This window comes from Pseudophryne corroboree, chromosome 5 (genome assembly GCF_028390025.1).
Source record: "Pseudophryne corroboree isolate aPseCor3 chromosome 5, aPseCor3.hap2, whole genome shotgun sequence".
NCBI lineage: Eukaryota > Metazoa > Chordata > Amphibia > Anura > Myobatrachidae > Pseudophryne > Pseudophryne corroboree.
The window spans coordinates 663,208,821-663,227,537 of NC_086448.1; the positions used below are offsets into that span (position 1 = coordinate 663,208,821).

General features: G+C 41.8%; 1 protein-coding gene across 7 annotated transcripts in view; it reads right to left on the reverse strand.

The window, feature by feature from the left end:
• Window positions 1-12,992: 12,992 nt before the first annotated feature.
• ST18 (ST18 C2H2C-type zinc finger transcription factor) overlaps window positions 12,993-18,717 on the reverse strand; it is a 340,135-nt gene continuing 334,410 nt past the window's right edge. For all 7 annotated transcript variants that reach the window (XM_063923709.1, XM_063923708.1, XM_063923707.1 and 4 more), the window contains one exon: window positions 12,993-16,639. In XM_063923709.1, the coding sequence (XP_063779779.1) occupies window positions 16,499-16,639 (141 nt within the window). In that variant the 3' untranslated portion in view covers window positions 12,993-16,498. The remainder of the gene's footprint in view (window positions 16,640-18,717) is intronic.

Genomic DNA, 18,717 nt, shown 5'->3' on the forward strand with positions numbered 1-18,717 from the left:
AGTAGATTTTATTTTTCTATGTGTAATTTAAGGTTGTTTTAGTTGTCTTTGTTCCACTACAAGAAAACATTATAAAATAGTTGTCTCTCAATTAGGTGGAGCTATAAACAGTACCCAGACATTATTAAACTATTAGTTTAAATGTAATATACTCCTCCCTGCATGACCCTTTCCAGGAGGGACAAAATACTCTCTACATGGACTTCCCTTTTAATTTATGATTGTAATTATCTGTGTTGAAATTCCTTTATTAAAAATCAGTTCAACACAGGTGACACCAGTCATATATTAAGAGGGGAGTCCAGGTAGAGAGCATTTTGAGAGGTATGCACAATCGACTATACATATACAACCCTCCCTTGACTCAGGCCCCCTGTCTTAAGTGCCCCGGGGACCCCCGAAAATCTTAATCTGGCCCTGCTTACATGCACATGAATATACACAAGACATGTGGGCCCGGTCCCATAGTTATCAAGTTGTCATTATCGAATTCCCTGCTGGAGTAATGGGGCCTAGTACACATGGAGCGATTTTATGTCGTTTTCTAAGCGATCTGACTTGATCACTTAGAAAATGAGCACACATCGCTGTGTGTGTAGGGGCAATAGCGATGCACGGCTCCGAGCGTCACTAACGCTGGCCAATGTACTGTAGATCATGCATGCATGCATGATAAACCTATTTGGATCGCCAGTGTTCTCACCAGAGAACACTGGCCCTGCCAGATCGCTCAGCAAACATTGCTGACACATCTGTGTGTGGAGCGATCTTGCTGATCAATCTGAGTGATCTAGCATCACTCAGATTGCTGGCACACATCACTACAGAATGGGGGTCATTCCGAGTTGATTGCTCGCTGCCGTTTTTCGCATGATAGCGATCAGGCTAAAAACCGGCTGTTCTGCGCATGCATATGGGCCACAGGGCGCATGCGCCAAGTAATTTCACACAAAACTAAGCAATTTTACACAGGGGAGAGCGCCGCTTTTCAGACGCTCTGCTGATCGGTGTGTGTTTGACAGGAAGTGGGTGTTTCTGGGCGGAAACTGACCGTTTTCCGGGAGTGTCCTAAAAAACGCAGGCGTGTCAGGCTAAAATGCAGGAGTGGCTGGGGAAACGGGGGAGTGGCTGGCTGAACGCAGGGCATGTTTGTGACGTCAAAGTAGGAACTAAACGGACTGAGGTGATCGCAATCTAGGAGTAAGTCTGGAGCTACTCAGAAACTGCAGGAAAAGATTTTCAAGCAGTTCTGCTAATCTTTCGTTCGCTATTCTGCTAAGCTAAGATACACTCCCAGAGGGCGGTGGCCTAGCGTTTGCAATGCTGCTAAAAGCAGCTATCGAGCGATCAACTCGGAATAACCCCCTATGTGTGTAGGCCCCATAACAGTTTGCAATTATAATCTAATGGTGTGTTGTTTATGGCCCTCATTCCGAGTTGATCGCTCGCTAGCTATTTTTTGCAGCCGTGCAAACGCATAGTTGCCGGGGGAGTGTATTTTCGCTTTGCAAGTGTGCGATCGCATGTGCAGCTGAGTGGTACAAAAACATTTTATGCCCTGAAGTTACTTATCCTGTGCGATGATCTTAGCAACGGGGGTCCCGGAATTGACGTCAGATACCCGCCCTGCAAATGCCTGGTCACACCTGCATTTTTCCTACCACTCCCTGAAAGCGGTCTGTTGACACCCATAAATGCCATCTTCCTGTCAATCTCCTTGCGATCGGCTGTGCAAATGGATTTGTCGCTAGAAGCATTGCACAGCAACGATGCTGTTTGCGGTGCATACGCATGGCAGTTTGGCTGTTTTTTTACCTGATCGCTGCGCTGCGAAAATCGGCAGCGAGCGATCAACTTGGAATGACCCCCTCTGTCTGCTCAAATTTATATAGTGGCCCTCATTCCGAGTTGTTCGCTCGCTAGCTGCTTTTAGCAGCATTGCACACGCTAAGCCGCCGCCTACTGGGAGTGAATCTTAGCATAGCAGAATTGCGAACGAAAGATTCGCATAATTGCGAATAGAAATTTCTTTGCAGTTTCTGAGTAACTCGGGACTTACTCTGCCACTGCGATCAGTTCAGTCAGTTTCGTTCCTGGTTTGACGTCACAAACACACCCAGCGTTCGCCCAGACACTCCCCCATTTCTCCAGCCACTCCCGCGTTTTTCCCAGAAACGGCAGCGTTTTTCCGCACACACCCATAAAACGGCTAGTTTCCACCCAGAAACACCCACTTCCTGTCAATCACACTCCGATCACCAGAACGAAGAAAAATCCTTGTTATGCCGTGAGTAAAATACCTAACTTTTGAGTAAAATAACTAACCGCATGCGCTCTGCGAACCTTGCGCATGCGCAGTAAGCGACTAATCGCAATATAGCGAAACTCGGCAACGAGCGAACAACTCGGAATGAGGGACAGTAAGTCTTAATTAGTGTAACAGTGGTTTCCAAACTTTATTGAATCATGGCACCCTAGAATATCAAAATTTTTTCAAGGCACCCCTAGTCCAAAAGTTTCTTATTGATAAATGTAAAAATTATATTAGATTACGTAAATTGTGCTTAATTGTCACCCTACGGTTCAGTTATGTGGTGGTGGACATAGTTGTGGTTCTAATACCACAATCTCCTATATAGTAGCCCAAATCTGTCACTCTGTGACTGTGTATATAACGCTGGGCGTGGCTAGGAGCTCTCATTGGGTTAGCTGCAGGTCTATCACACACAGCTGATTGGGCCAGAAATGCCCTCCCACACAGGTTACATCCAATGGGAGGCTCTGCCCTTTGGCTGCTGTGTGTTCCGAGAGCAGGATTAACAATGGGGCTGATGGAGCTGCAGCTCCAGGTCCACACCCCAAAATAGGCCCACTGTATCTGTAGCAACATACCCTTCAACAATTTACACATAAAAATTGCTACAAATTGGAAAAGGGGGCATGGCCATGGGTAAAGTTCGTGACCACGCCCCCTTTCCTATACTTTCAATGGAAGTTTGAATAGCCAAAAATCGGAACAGACCATAAAAAAGGTACTGTACCTGCCAAAAAGGTACAGCTGGAGGGTATGCCACTGCATCTGCAGCAAGTCTCTGCGCTGTAGATAGGGGAAAAAAAATCCTTTTACTGCAGCGTCCTATGTCCTGCTGCCAGTCCATCTGCCCCCGCGGGCATCAACAATCCCCACTCCCTAGCCACGGCGCAGGTGGAACAAAAGCTGCTGCGGCCACTGGCATAGATGTGTATGATAGCGGCACAGCGGAAAGCTTTCATAGCCCTCCCTGTGCCGCATACTCTCTGAGCCCCGGAGTCTCCTCTGAGCGTGATGTCACAGAAGTGACTCCCCACCACAGCCGCGCCCAGATCCCCAGAAGCCCTGACTCCGCAACACAGCTCCTGGCCTGCCAGCCTGGAAGCTCCGAGATGGCTAATGTAATGGATAGAGTGGGTAATATCGCGGAGGGTAATGTCTGGACGCTGAATCAATGTAAAAGGTGACAGTGCTGTGCAGTGCAGTAGGTGTGCAGTGCCACTGGCACTGCACAGCACTCTCACCTTTTACATTGATTCAGCCAGTCAGTCAGTTCTGCCAGCCAGTCACTATTGTTAGCGCCGGTATCACAACGCGTCGCATTACAGGGAAGTAGATGCACTAAATAAACTACAGCTCCCAGCAGTCCTTAGCACAGTAGCATTCCAGTGCTAAGGGCTGCTGGGAGCTGTAGTTAATTGATTGCATCTTTTTCCCTGTAATGTGGTACGTTGGAACACCGGCGCTAACAATAGTTACTACTTGGCTGCTGTGCGAGTCTCCGGGAGAGCCACTGCCAAAGGGAGGACAGCAGCTTACCTGCTTCCAGGAGGAGAAGCATTACCCGCCCCTCCCCCACTCGCAGTACCTCCAGACCCCATCTGCTGCACCCCTACCTCCCCCCCTCCACCACCCGCGGTGGCTCTGTACTCCCTCCCCCACCCGCAGCACCCCCGCATCTGCCCCTCCACCACCTGCGGCACCACCGCAACCACTCCTCCCCCACCCATGGTGGCTCCGGACCCCCTCCCCCACCTGCGGCACTTATGCACCCACTCCTCCCCCACCCACGGCACCACCACACCAGCCCCTCCCCCACCCACAGCACCCCTCGCAACCACCCCTCCCCTACCCATGGCACCCATGGACTCCCTCCCCCATCCGCGTCTCCCCCACACCCACCACTCGCCCAACCACAGCACCTACTTGGTGATTCATCAGGCCCTGCATGCGCTGTTCATGCTTTTGATAGGGGCTACGACCCCTTAACCATTGCGCGCCCTTTGTCCCTGGAATATTTAACCACTCACACAATTATGATTGGAGGTAATAATCCATATAATAATATTGCATGTCACAAGGGCGTGCAAGGGTTAAGGGGGCGTAGCCCTATACGACGGTGTGAAGAGCACCCATAGGATGCGATGAATCACCTAGTAATTTATAATTGGCAGCTAGTAGCACTGGTTTTGCCTATTATTTTTACAATAAATAATTTATTTTGGTTCTGGACCATCAACCTGAGGCACCCCACAGTGCCTAGGCACACAGCTTGTGTAATAAACTGTTTTGTTCTGGGAGGCCAGAGTCTCAACCTGCCAGATACAATGACTAACCCAATTCTGATCCAGAGTTGTGTTTTTTATCTTTAGGTGAGTGTCTGAAAGTGAGCCTTTCCTTGCCACAGCTCTGTCTCACTGTCCCCAATGGTGCCGATCTTTACTGAGGTATTATAAATGGAGGAATGGGAGAGGGGGAAAGACTGGAGCATTGGTAACAAAAACTCAAGTGAGTAGTAGAAGAATAGGTAGGTTACTCCAAATAAGTGTGGTGAATGTTGCCAGGGGCTACATATGCTCGTTGCCATAGGGGTTACATGCTCAGTGCCCGGGGGTTACATGCTCATTCCGGGTAGTGCTGGGTAATGGTCTAGTAATACTTCTAGCATCTGCCTCCTAGAAGGTAGCTGCCATTTTTGCCGTCTGCATGGAATCTGCAGAGTCCCGCCCCTCTCCTGCCGCTGCGGCTTCCAGTAGTAGGTAGATCCTATTGTGTTGCTGCTGCACCCCTCAAGGCTGTAGCCTGATCATCCTATAGGTTAATCAGGCCCTGCGTCTCATGTTTCCTTAAAAAAACATGATGTTCTAGAAAGCAAGTACAGACCCAACACATATGTTAAAAAGGCATGTAACATATAATGTGTAATTATGAGCATATGGTGTCGACCTACCTCCTGTCTACCTAGACATTGTACATCTAGTTGTCTCTTTGTGGAAAGTGTTAAGTCTCTACAAATGAATTCCTCGTTACCCCTATGTGTTGAGTCAAGCAATGGGTCAACTTGTAAAAGGACATGAAAGTGGGTGCAGATCGAGTATTGGTACTGTACATGTGTATAAATAAATGGTTTACAAGAAAATTATGATATTATTAATATACAGTATACTGTATAAATCTATTCTTGAATTTAAAAAAATTACACACAGATACTTGGATTTGAACCCCAATCAGCTTCTATGATATGCAGTGATTTTACCACTTCACCACAATTACTGTAGGTGAAAGACCACTGTTTTTTGATTCCTACATAGTAAAACTGGACTGACACTTCACCATTTTCCAATTAGATTTCAAAAACTGAAAACAGTTTTCAACAATCGCTAGTATCAGATGGTGATAGCAGTTACAGTAGGACCTAATACTGTGCAGTATGTGTAGGTAAAGTCTGCAGGGCATTTTATAAGCCTGCCTGCAGTATCACTAGACAGAATCTTCCTCTCAGACTTTCTGCTTACACAGTTTCTGAAAATGGCACCTGCTGTCTGAAAAGTGGTACGGCACTATATTTCAGACGCTTTACACATGACCTACCATGTATGTCTTGGCAGGAAAGATTATCTAGTGCCATGACACTTTTTTCAGAAAGGTAAATGTGGACACATCTGTACCTAAGCATCCAGCAGAGCTCCGAGATGGAGCATTCTCTGAGACGGAATGAGTGAGGACTTGGCACAGTTGATCAGACAACCGTGACTCTGAAGGAATGTCATCGTCACCTGGAGATGATGGTTAAGGACCTCTGGAGAATGTGCAAGAAGGATGAGGTCGTCCAGGTAAGGTAGTATCCAGATTCCCTGCTGCAGAAGGTGAGCAACCATCACTGCCATGAGTTTGGTGAACGTCCTGGGTGCTGTGGAAAGGCCAATGGATAGGGCCTGAAACTCGAAATTCTGTTGTAGGACAGTAAACCAAAGGTACTGTTGATGACAGGATGCTATAGGGACATGTAGGTGTGCATCCTGTATATCCAGGCAGACCATAAAATCCCCTTTTTGCATAGCCAGGACAATGAAATGGAAAGTTTCCATATGAAACCTGTGCACATTGAGATATTTGTTCAGTACTTTTAGAGTATGGGTTGATGAGACCCACTGGGTTTCTGAAACAAAAATATAACCCTTGGCCCTGTTGAGACACTGGGACAGGAATAATCATGCCGGATTGTAGTAAGGAGTGAATAACCATCTTCAGCACTTTGGCTTTGCCGAGGTCTGCTGGTGGACTGGTAGGAAATTATTGTCTGGGAGGACGCTTCAGGAAGCAGAGAGCATGCCCGTGGGAGACCACTTCTTGAACCCAAGTGTCTTTTGTTATCTGATGCCAAGCACGGGTGAAATTAAGTAATCAGCCTCCCACCTGGGGGCCCCATCAGGCTGAGGGTTTATCCTCAGGCTTGGTAGTTGGGCGCCTTGCCACCCAGGCCTGTTTGGGTTTGGGCTTAGAAACCTTTGTGTCTAGGGAAGGTCTGACCTTTGGCCTTGCCCTGAGGGCAAAAGGACGATGTCCGAGGCTGTGTAGAGGAGGCTGAGGGTAGACAAGTCATTTTAAAGGCTGCCAGATTAGTGACAATCTTGTCCAATTCTGGTCCATAAAGAAATTTGCCTGTATACAGAAGTGCTTCTAGGGCCTTCTTAGAGTCAGAGTCCACCTTCCAGGAAAGAGGCCAATCAATGTGTCAGGCTACTACAGAAGCAGCCAAAGCCTTCGATGACAGAAGGGCTGTATCCAGAGCTTCCTCACCAATGTAATAGGTGGCATCATTGATGTTAGCAATAAATGACAGTTGGTCCTTGGTAGATTCAGAAGAGAAACTGTTTTCAAGGGCATCAGTGCATCTTTCAATAGCTTTAGCCACCCAGGCCAGAGCCATGGCAGGTCTGGCAGTGGGACCTGTAAGTGAATATTAAGGGTGAGATTCAAATGTTATCGCCCCCTATCTCTTGTCTAATGTGATTGGAGATAGCAGGGGTTGATATACAAATGTCCCCCATCTTTGTGCTGATCACATCCCGACTACACTATTGGGCGCAATGCAAAAAGTCCCATTTGGGCACCCACCGGTTGCTTTCTATGCATTTCAACTCACCACCCCCGGGGATAGCGAGCTGAAATGAACGCGGGCGGGAGTGGATGGACATTTGAATTCCACCCAGAGACTTGAGGCATGCATCTAGTTGTCTATCAGGTATGTCAGAAAACAACAGACAGCAGATCTAGCATAAGTCACATACAATGTAGAAATCACAATTTAACTGACCTGACTCCAAGGAGAAGTACACAGGGAGACTGGAGACCTGCAGAGCTCTTGAAATGGCTGCTCAGCATCTCTGTGAGGAAGGAGGGTGGAGAAGGAGCAGATAAGGGTATAAGTATAAGTCCCCTGGGAACGGAGGTATGGACTGCCGTGATTGCGGGTCATGCAGGCAGAAACCCGCCTTACCTGTCCCCCAGTTTCTGGTTGCAGTCTGAGGTATTCCTGTGTGCCCCTGCTAGTGAAGGCTGCAGGGTCCTGCTGAAAGTTCCTAGCAGTGGCTGGAGTTGCAGCACCGGTGAAAGTGATGAAGCTCAGCAGAGCTGATGTCCAAATGACTGCCTAGTGCTGGTTGCTCAGATGAAAAAAAGAGAAATCTTTTAAATGTAAAAATCAGAATAAAATAAAAGCTTGAAACCAGCTTCTGATGACACCAAACAAAAACTGAAGAGCCTGAGCTGTGGACAGGGTATAAGGGGAGAGGGGTCCAGTGCATCCTGGGAGCTTGTAAAAGCTTTGCTGTTCAGTGCCTGTCCTGGTCTACACCTGCATACCCCAAGGTTAACCCTGTGGAGACTATGGACCCATTATTTTATACTAATGTCGACCATAAATGCAATTGAGAATATTTTCAGAGACTATTTAGCGCCATTTTGAAAAAGTGGCCACCATTTTTTTTCTAGGTCCAATCAGCCGTGCTCCAATATTTAAATCTCTTTTGTATGTACTAAGGATGCTCTGTATGAAATTTCATGCTTTTTTTAAAATCATAAAGTGTGCAATAATTTGGCTTATCCACTCTATTATTATGAAAATAAAAAGTAATAATGATATTGGTTTCTGCCCTTGTACTGACCAAAGGCAGCATAATAAGTTATAACAGCTTTACACAAGAGGAACTAATCTATGTAGTGCAGTGTTAAGTGGCTCAACTCTACATTAAATATATATTGAAAGTGGGCAGCATCATAAAATAGCCTCTGAAATATAGTCTATTTTTTACTGAATGTATCTAAATGAAGGAGTTACTAGTTACAGCATAATTGAGACGGAAACCCTTGCATGTTGAGTGCTGCATTCAGATCACTGAGTATGACTTCCCCCCCACCCCCACACACCCCAGCGGCTATCAGAGGGCAATAGTGGATCCATCACACCCTGTGAAAAGAGCCCTTAAACTACTGTAGGTTTGCAAAATACAGTGGTTGGCACATAGCTCCCTGTCATGCAGAGAGGTCCCCAAAACACCACCCATGTATCACCCCCCCCCCCTCCCCCCCCCAGAAACAGGAGCAGGCACCTAAAATATCATGCCACATGTAATGCCTGTCCTGTCAGTTCACTCAATTCTTAAGTTAGTTTTGCCTTTTAAATTATTGCTGCTTTTAGAAAATGGGCAGACTCACTTTAATCACTCCAATGTCTGCCTCTCGCAGACTGTTATATTTCCGCCTGAGACTCTGATAGCTGTAGTTTACCACCAAATGTATGGTGATCATTTGCAAGTTCAGCTTATTTCTTATATTTTGTACTGATATAACTTTCTTTTGATATTGTGATTTAAGTGTTCCTTTGACCTATTTTGCTGACTTTGTGTTCTTTTGACCTACTTGCTAACCTAGACAGAAACTATACCAGTTCTAGGAGGGAAGCAGAATGGGATCCCAGCAGTCGATATACTGATGCCGGGATCCCGAGGGAAGACACAATCCTGGTGTCAATATACCGATGCCAAATGGGATGCCGGCGTCAAAATACCAACAGCTGGCATCCCGAACGTTCTGACAGCGGGATGCGCAGTCATCCTGCTGTGTGTGTGTATGTGGGGGGTTTGGTTTAGGCAGCAGAAGGGGGATTAGGCTTAGGGTCCACGCACGGGAACGTTAGTGTTAGAGACCGGGGTGGGAGGGATTAGTGTTAGGCACATAGGAGTGTAGATTAGGGTTAGGCACCTAGTGGGGAGGGTTAGGTTTAGGCAGCAGGGAAGGGAGGGTTAGGGTAAGGCACCTAGCGGGGAGGGTTAGGGTTTGTCACCACCGGGGAGGGTTAGGGTTAGGCACCCACAAGGGAGGTTTAGGGTCAGGGTAGGCAAAAGATGAGGGTTAGGGGGCTAAATGAGGGGCTGTCGGGATTATGATGGACGGTATGCCGCTGTCAGTATACTGACAGCCGGCATCCCATCCATCGCTATATCATACTGAACCCGTTCTAGGCACTAATATTCTCTATAAAATCCAATTAAGCAATGCCAAGCTTAAACTCTGCATGACAGTATAGCAACTATACTCAGCAAAACTGATTAAACATGCTACTTTTAAGTCTATTTCAGCAAAATTAACTTTTAATGGTAAATTAATATCCGTATTATTTATAAAAGGTGGTTCTCCCCAGAAATCTGGAGGCTGCTCCACGTAGCTATTTTGTCCACAGGATCTGTGCTTCAGTTTGTAGCGGACAACCAGAGCTGTGTAGTCCTGCAGAAGTAGAGCATGTGCATGAATGGAAAGACCATTCTGGTCGCCCTTCCTTCCACAGCCATTTTACAGCAGTGAACTCAAATGTTAACTAAACCTACAGTTATTAACATAAAATGACCCTAAGAAAGCAGATATAGTTTCTGGAAGACATCTTGCTACATCTACTTATCCCTTCTCTATATTGCTTTTATTTTTTCGATTGTTTTATTTTTTATGTTTTCTTTTTAAATATATGTTTTCATCTGTTTTATTGCATATATTATTTTATTACAATAAATGGACCATTTTTCAAGGATGATTGAGAACACACCTGTATATCATCTGTCAAGTATATTATATTGGTTCCAAATTTATTTGCACCATGGCAGCACAACATTGTGTTTCCACTATATTGTTATGCTCACTATCTTCCCCATCTGTGTCACCCCTGTCTGTCTGCCCATCCTCTTTAGAATGTAAGCTCTCACGATCAAGGCCTGCTCCCTTCATGTGCTTTTCCTTCTCTTACCAAGACTATCTTCTACTCCATACTCCCTACAATAGCACCTAACCCTCAGTTCTACAACCTTGATGCTTATCTTAGTGTCATGTCTGCTGATGCAGATATGTTTATATACCATGTACTGTACTTGTCCTACATTGTCTTGTACTAAAAGTCCCTGTTTTCCTGTTTTGCTCATTTGTTTATATACTTTATTAGGCACTATGGAACCCTTGTGGCACCATATAAAGAACATCTAGGGTGATATTCTCTAAAACATTTCCTGTGCCACGTGCTAGCCCAGGGAGACAGAGGGAGATTAGGGAGGTAAATGTGTTGCTGTGAGATTAGTGTAGGAAGGAGGGATTTGTTTTCTTGGAAAATTGGGCAGACTTCTCTTCAGGCACTGTCTTTTTTGTTGCAATTGATTCCACCTGAACGAGGAGGGGGCAGCAGTGCTGGGGGGAAGGATGGTTAGAGGGGGGTGTGGTTCGTTTTATCGACAGTGTCTAGGTCGACAATGTTTAGGTCGACCACTATAGGTCGACAGTCACTAGGTCGACATGGATGGAAGGTCGACAGGGTTTCTAGGTCGACATGTGCTAGGTCGACAGGTCCAAAGGTCGACATGAGGATTTTTTTTTTGTCATTTTCTTTGTAGAGTGACCGGGATCCCAAATTAGTGCACCGCGTCCCCTCGCATGGCTCGCTTCGCTCGCCATGCTTCGGGCATGGTGCCTTCGCTTCGCTCGGCACACTTTACCGTTCCAATCGTAGTCCACGTGGATCGTTAAGTATGAAAAAATAAAAAAATAAAAAATGTGAAAAACTCATGTCGACCTTTAGACCTGTCGACCTAGCACATGTCGACCTAGAAACCCTGTCGACCTTCCATCCATGTCCACCTAGTGACTGTCGGCCTATAGTGGTCGACCTAAACATTGTCGACCTAGACACTGTCGATCTTCAGACAGGATCCCGTTAGAGGGTTGGAGGAGATTTTAAACTAGGTGACTGGGGGGAGGGATTAAAAAGATTTAGTGGGACGATCAGTGAGAGCCGAAATGAGGGATGTATTAAGTATAATGGGGTGAAGAAGGAGGGAGGGGAAATCAGGTAACAAGGGGAAAACAAGGAATAGTCATTTAAGCAAGGAAATGGTATCAGCGTAAAAAACATAAAAAAAAGGGAATGACTAAACTAAAGTGTATGTGTGCAAATGCTAGAAGCCTAGGTAAAATGGGAGAATTAGAAATTATTGCATCAAAAGACCAATATGATATTATAGGTATTACAGAGACATGGTGGGATGATTCTCATAACTGGGTAGCACATTTGTAGGAATATAGGTGGTCATTCCGAGTTGTTCGCTCGCTAGCTGCTTTAAGCAGCATTGCAAACGTTAGGCCGCCGCTCTCTGGGAGTGTATCTTAGCTTAGCAGAATAGCGAACGAAAGAGTAGCAGAATTGCTACTAAATATTTTCTTGCAGTTTCCGAGTAGCTCCAGACCTACTCCTAGATTGCGATCAGCTCGGTCCGTTTAGTTCCTGGTTTGACATCACAAACACGCCCTGCGTTCGGCCAGCCACTCCCCCGTTTCTCCAGACACTCCCGCGTTTTTACCTGACACGCCTGTGATTTTTTTTAACACTCCAGGAAAACGCTCAGTTACCACCCAGAAACGCCCCTTTCCTGTCAATCACTCACCGATCAGCAGTGCGACTGAATAGCGCCGCACGAACAACAGCAAAACTGCTAAGTTTTTAGTTAAATAACTAAGCGCATCTAAGAGGAGACATTATTAGTATATGTAAATATGTAAGGACAATACATGGAGCTATCAGGAGATTTGTTTATTAAGGGCACCTGGACAACCTCTGAGGTTAGAGGAGAGAAAATGTAATACCTACAGAAGAAAGGGGTTCTTCACAGTAAGGACAGTAAGGATCTGGAATTCTTTACCAGAGAAAGTCATAATGGCAGACAAAGTCATTAAATTTAAGAATGGGTTAGATAAATTTCTAACTGAATAAAATATCCAAGGATATAGCATTTAAAAAGATTGTATTGCATAACTACGGTTATATCTGGTAAGTTACAGAATAGTATAGGATCTAAATAAAGGTTGAACTCGATGGAAAACTTGTCTTTTTCCAACCTTATTAACTATGTTACGATGTTTACCACCAATCATGGGTGAGCTGATATATTTGCATTTTCAGGTTATGTGAATATCGGTACACATTATTGTCACCTTTTTCCTCCATATATATTCCAGGATGCCCATTTGGAGATATTCTTAATAATTAAGAGGAAAGACAGAGCATTGAAACAACCCTCCTTCACCCTTACTTCATTGTCTATTTAAGAAGCCCATGCATCATTTTTTAAAATAAACAAGGCAAGGTAAATATAGCTTGGCATTTCATAATCAACTTTATTTCCTAACATCCACCAAATGTACAGCACAAAACACACTTCGTTGCTCTGAATGTAAGAAATATTAATTTATGAAGACACAATATACCGTATAAACTACTCCAAATTAAAATTGCATACATTGCTTCTTACAAATGATCTAATTTACAGTGCTGCTCATTGATGCAATTTCACACACACACAAAAAAAATATAATCAGTGCACAGTACATAAAAACACATCAATTACAAAGTTAGCAAAGTAATAAATACAAACATACACTATCAGACATAAATTAATTAAGCATTAGGAATAAATACATGTTTGTGAGATTTTCTCATATTCAACTTAAATATAGAACACATTTAAACATGTAATAAATTAAACATTAACAGTTGTAGTGATTCCATTAGTAACTGCTTCATCCCTGAATACCCCCACTTGTACATATAATGCAAAAGCTCGTGAGCCTTAATTTTTAACACGTAAAAGCCATGTGATGTTTAGGTAAGAGCTTCCTACTTGCAGTAGATTACCCTTTATACCTGAAGAAACTGTCTTGTCAGCCTGTATTTTATGTTCTTGCCTGTGAGTCTGTACTGTATGTACAGTACATATACTGTATGAATAGCAGATGAAACCACAGGAAATCATGCTTCTTTTCAGATATCACCTAGATGACTACAGACAGAATGATCTTATGCAAATGTGTGGTGTAGAATGGAATACTAATGTGTTGGTTTTTTTTCTAAGTCCATGTACATAACCCAATTTCTGTTAGAAGACTTTTTCTGATTTTCAATGCATATTTTACTAGAAAACATGGCTCAAACACCATTATTTTTGAGCATTTTTTTTAGTTCTCATTTCCAGTTCTAAATTTGCAAAGTGAAACATGACACATAGGCTAATAGTTATAAAACAAATATTGTGAAAAATAATTTTGTGTACAGTAAGTATACCACCTCTTAACTCAGCTTCTTGCAATTTGTAAACTCTGGAATTTGTGAGAAGGTCATTGTCAAGGAACTGGTCTCTCCATCTCAACATTTGAAGCTCCCTCACTCTCCTAATTCAGCTTTTAATGATATTATAGTTGGCCACCACCACAATTGCATGAATTCCATTTCTGTACTGGGTCTGAACTAGTGCCAATAGACACAACTGTGAGCCAAGGCAGTGATGAACCCCTCTATTGTATTATTATTATAATGATCATTTTTTTACATTTATTTTTGAAAGTTAATTTAAGTTTGCAAATCACAAAGATCGCTATTCTGTCAGTATTTCAATGTTATTTATCTTCACAAATGTCTCAAATGTATATGAGATAATCTGGAAAACTCATTCTTCTGTCATTCAAAGAATTCCACCAAGAAAATACTTAATAATTGCAACGGTTTGGTGATAATATCCAACATACCCACGCATGATTATTAGGTGCCTCTTTCTACTGTCACTATGAGTATTGCTAAATAGTTTTGTGAGCAAGAGCACAGTGGGGAAAGACAGTCATTTTTAATGATTTCAAGAAAAGTTTTGAGTCCCAAGTATTCCAAATAACAGATCCATTCATTTACTTTATAGTACGTGTTTTGATTGATTTTTCACTGATTATTTTCTTTTTAATTTTTTTTCAAGCAAATAACTGTTTCAAGATTCTACCTATGGGTCTACAATCAAAGTTTTTATTTATTGTTATTATTGCCTGTAAGTTCTGAACAGCTTTGAAACTCAGAGTAGTAAAGCAGAGGTATTTAATTCATTAATTTAGCTGTGCTGTATTAAAAATAATGTATTATACATTTTAATACATAACAGCAGATGAAGGGTAAATGTCACCATAAATTATAAGCAATAGTGCAGAAGTCAATTGTCATAAAAATAACTCTTGGGAATGAAGATGTAAAGTATTATTTAAAAAAAAAAATCTGTTATGCATAATTGATATAAAATGCCCCCTAATAAAAAAATGAAATAACAATAATAATAATAATAATAATAATAATAATAATAATTATATTTAATTTAATTTTGTGTTATATTGTGTTAAATTTGAAATAGTTATTGTGTTTTAAATAGTCACTTTTCTACGTGTAGCCAAGGATTTTGCATATCTAGCTGGTAACATTTATACAGTAACAGTAGGTCTCCAGGGTGAAAAGTTTATACATCAAGTAAAGTTAAATTATATCTACTTTACACAATAAAAAAAACAGAATTTGAATCTAATAATTTACACTGAGGCACATATGCACAAGAAAGGTGCATACACAAGGCAGTTTAGCTGGTTTTTTACATCGTCTGTTGCAAAAATATAGTTTTTGAAAACTAATAGTAGCCAGAAAAGCACTCCAATCATATTTTAACTGTCCTTGGTTATAAAATGTTTAGTATTTATACATAAACATGTTAACTGTTCCATTTAGTATCAAGATAATGTGGTATACACTCCTGAACTTGGCATATAGTGTATCACAATCTATGGAGGTGCAGTTAATTAGGCATACAACTATATCAGCACAAATAAACTACAATAAAGAATGAAAATAACAACATGTGACATAATTTTCTTGAGTTCTCTAGGATTGCCATCTTATGTGGAAGAAGTTTCATCTTTATGTAAGCAAATACACCACCAAAGCATACAAAATTCCAGGAACAAAAAATGTATCATTTAATGTTTTACTTTCCTATACTCTAAAGGCCATGAGGTATCATTTATGAATTATTCAAGTGCTAGCAAGAAATCCAGTGTCTATGACATACATAATAAATAATATACATTACAATAAACAACACTAAATGCTACTAATTGTTATTGCTAGCATCAATTGAAAATAAACCGTTATTAAAAGAAAAAAAAAATGATTTCAATATGGGTGGCTATCTCATAATTTTTAATCCCTGATCTCATGTCGTAGCAACAGTACTTTTAAAATAATAATTAAGGGAAATGGGCAAGAGTACCAAAAATATAACAACTGAGAAGCCTTTTTATCACTGAAGTAACTTTCCTTTTCATTCCAAGTTTTATTTTTCATTATTATTTTACAGAATTGCCTTTCATAAAATCTATTTAAAATCCACTCAGAAAATAACTTATAAAAAGATATTTGTAAAAATATGGTAAGCCTAACAAAAAAAAATTGTTAAAAGGTATGAACAAAACCTCCTTCAATCTTAAATAAATACAATTTATAAAAAATAGTTGCAAACACCTTTTTACATTCACTATACAAAATAAAGAGTGCAATAGAGAAAAAAATGAGCTGAAATAAGTACATTGAAATACACTCCTTAAGTGCGTTGCTGTTTGTTCAAACAGTCTTATATATTTTTGTTTTATGACCGCTGGGGAAGAGAATAGTGCAATGTTGAAGTTGTTAATGCAGCACACCAATCAACAATATCCTTTGTGCTAGTATACATACTCCAGCTCGTTACAGATGGCGTTTGCGCTTGTATTATTTTGTGGTGCCCAGCAGATTTTTGCATACTATACATGGATTCCTTTAACTGCTTGTTTTATACTTTCCAAGAGGGCTTTGCATTCTGGTGAATAATCCCGCTCCATATTGCTGTACATTTCCGTGAGAGTATTCACATACGATTCAAAATTATGTTCACTGATTGTTTCCTAAGTGGAAAAATAAATTTGTTTTATTTCAAAATGTCTTAAAATACAGACAGTAACAGTTAAATAAAAATAAATGCATATGAGCAATGTATACAGCTAAAGAACACACTAATATACACAATAATTTATCACTGAATTGTAAGTACAAATATTATATAATTCCAGTGATACTATTTTAAAGCAAATTCTCTTGGTCCATCGTTCTCTTTTGGGTATATTACATATAGCTACAGTATCTATGGATAAATAATAATCACTACTGTACAACACAATTACATAGACTTTCTGTGTTATTATGGGTAGTGGTAATATTATTATTGTATTATAATTATAATTATAATTATTATTATTATTATTATTTATTTATTTATTAGGAAAACATAATAGAGGTGTGAGATTAGTTTTGCACCATGCCTTTAGTCTTAATTTAACTAAAAATGCTATTTTTATAGTCTATGTAGTATGTTAATTCCCTTAGCAAATTGTGTTACTTGTTTCCCAAAGACAGCTTAGATATACAGTATAATGTAGCTGTTTTTTGTTGCAATTAGAATGTAATAAAAAATATATTTATTTATTTATTTATTTGTTCCTTACAATTGATCCATTTCACCTGCAAAATTTTCACCATCCATTAAGAAAACTCCCAGGTCACACCCCTTTCACCTCACTCACTCCTTTATCATTTGTGTTTTCCCTGTCTCAGGGGATGTGACCATGCTCTTTACTCATGTTAAACCCCACCCTGCTCACCTTTATAACTCTCAGTTTCACAAAACCTGCATTTAGCAATTTGTTTCCCTCCACTAGTATTTTCCCCTCATCTTTTAAGCACATTCTGTCTCACCTATCCGCAAAAAACCTTTCTCTTTTAAGAGACCAAGGGGGTTTTTCAGATCTGATAGATGCTGTGTGTTTTCGCACAGCGGGCGAACAGATCCGAACTGCACATGCGTATGCACCTAAATGCACAGGTGAGACAGATGACTGCAAAGGGGATCGCCGGTTAGCGACGGGTTCTTGCGAAGAATCAATTTGCACGGGCGTTCGCAAGGAGATTGACAGGAAGAGGGCGTTTGTGGGTGGCAACTGATCGTTTTCATGGAATGTCTGGAAAAATGCAGGCGTGTCCAAGTGTTTGAAGGGAGGGTGTCTGATGTCAAATCCGGTCCCGAACAGGCTGATGTGATCACAGCGGCTGAATAAGTCCTGGGCTGCGCAGAGACTGCACAAAATCAGTTTGTACAGCTCTGCTACACAATCATTCGCACACTTGCACAGCGAAAATACACTCCTCCTGTAGGTGGCGACTATCTGAACGCAGGACAGCAAAATTCGCTGCATAGCGATCAGATCTGAATTACCCCCCATGTCTCTGTGTTAAACCACCACCCAAAGTCTCTTCTCCCATTCACCACCAAATTTTACAAGTGGATTATCTTTAACCACCTCAAAAACTTGTTCTTCTCTCACTCACTTTCCAACTAACATGAACTAACTAACACAACTAACACAACTAACCAACTAACTCATGAATTATTTCTCTCCAAGACTAGCAGTCACATATTCTTGGTCCTCCTTCTGGAACTTTTCCCCCCTTTTGACACTGTGGTCCACTCTTTATACTGTATCTGTACACCTTTCTTTACATTGGCATTTGTGACTGTTTTCTCATCCTCACAGCCTATGCTTTAAAATTTCACAGGGCTCCATTCTCAGCACTCTATTATTCTTGCTGTACACCACCTTCCTTGGTGAACTAAGCAACTCCTTTGTTCTTCTTTACCACCTATATGCTACCAACACCTAAATCTCCTCCCCATACCTCTGCCCTTCTCATATCACTTGTGTGACCAGCTGTCTTTCTCTATCTCCTCATGTATCTCCCAATAATAAAAAATTTCAACATAGCTAAAATAGAACTTATCATCTTCCTACCTTCTAGAGTTTCTAAATATCTCTACATCTCTCTCTGTCACTCTCTCTCCATGGACAACACTAAACTCTTCTCTGTTCATCCAGTCCCTCTCCCTTATCTGTTGCTTCCATCGCTCCATAACTAAACCCTTCCTCAGCCA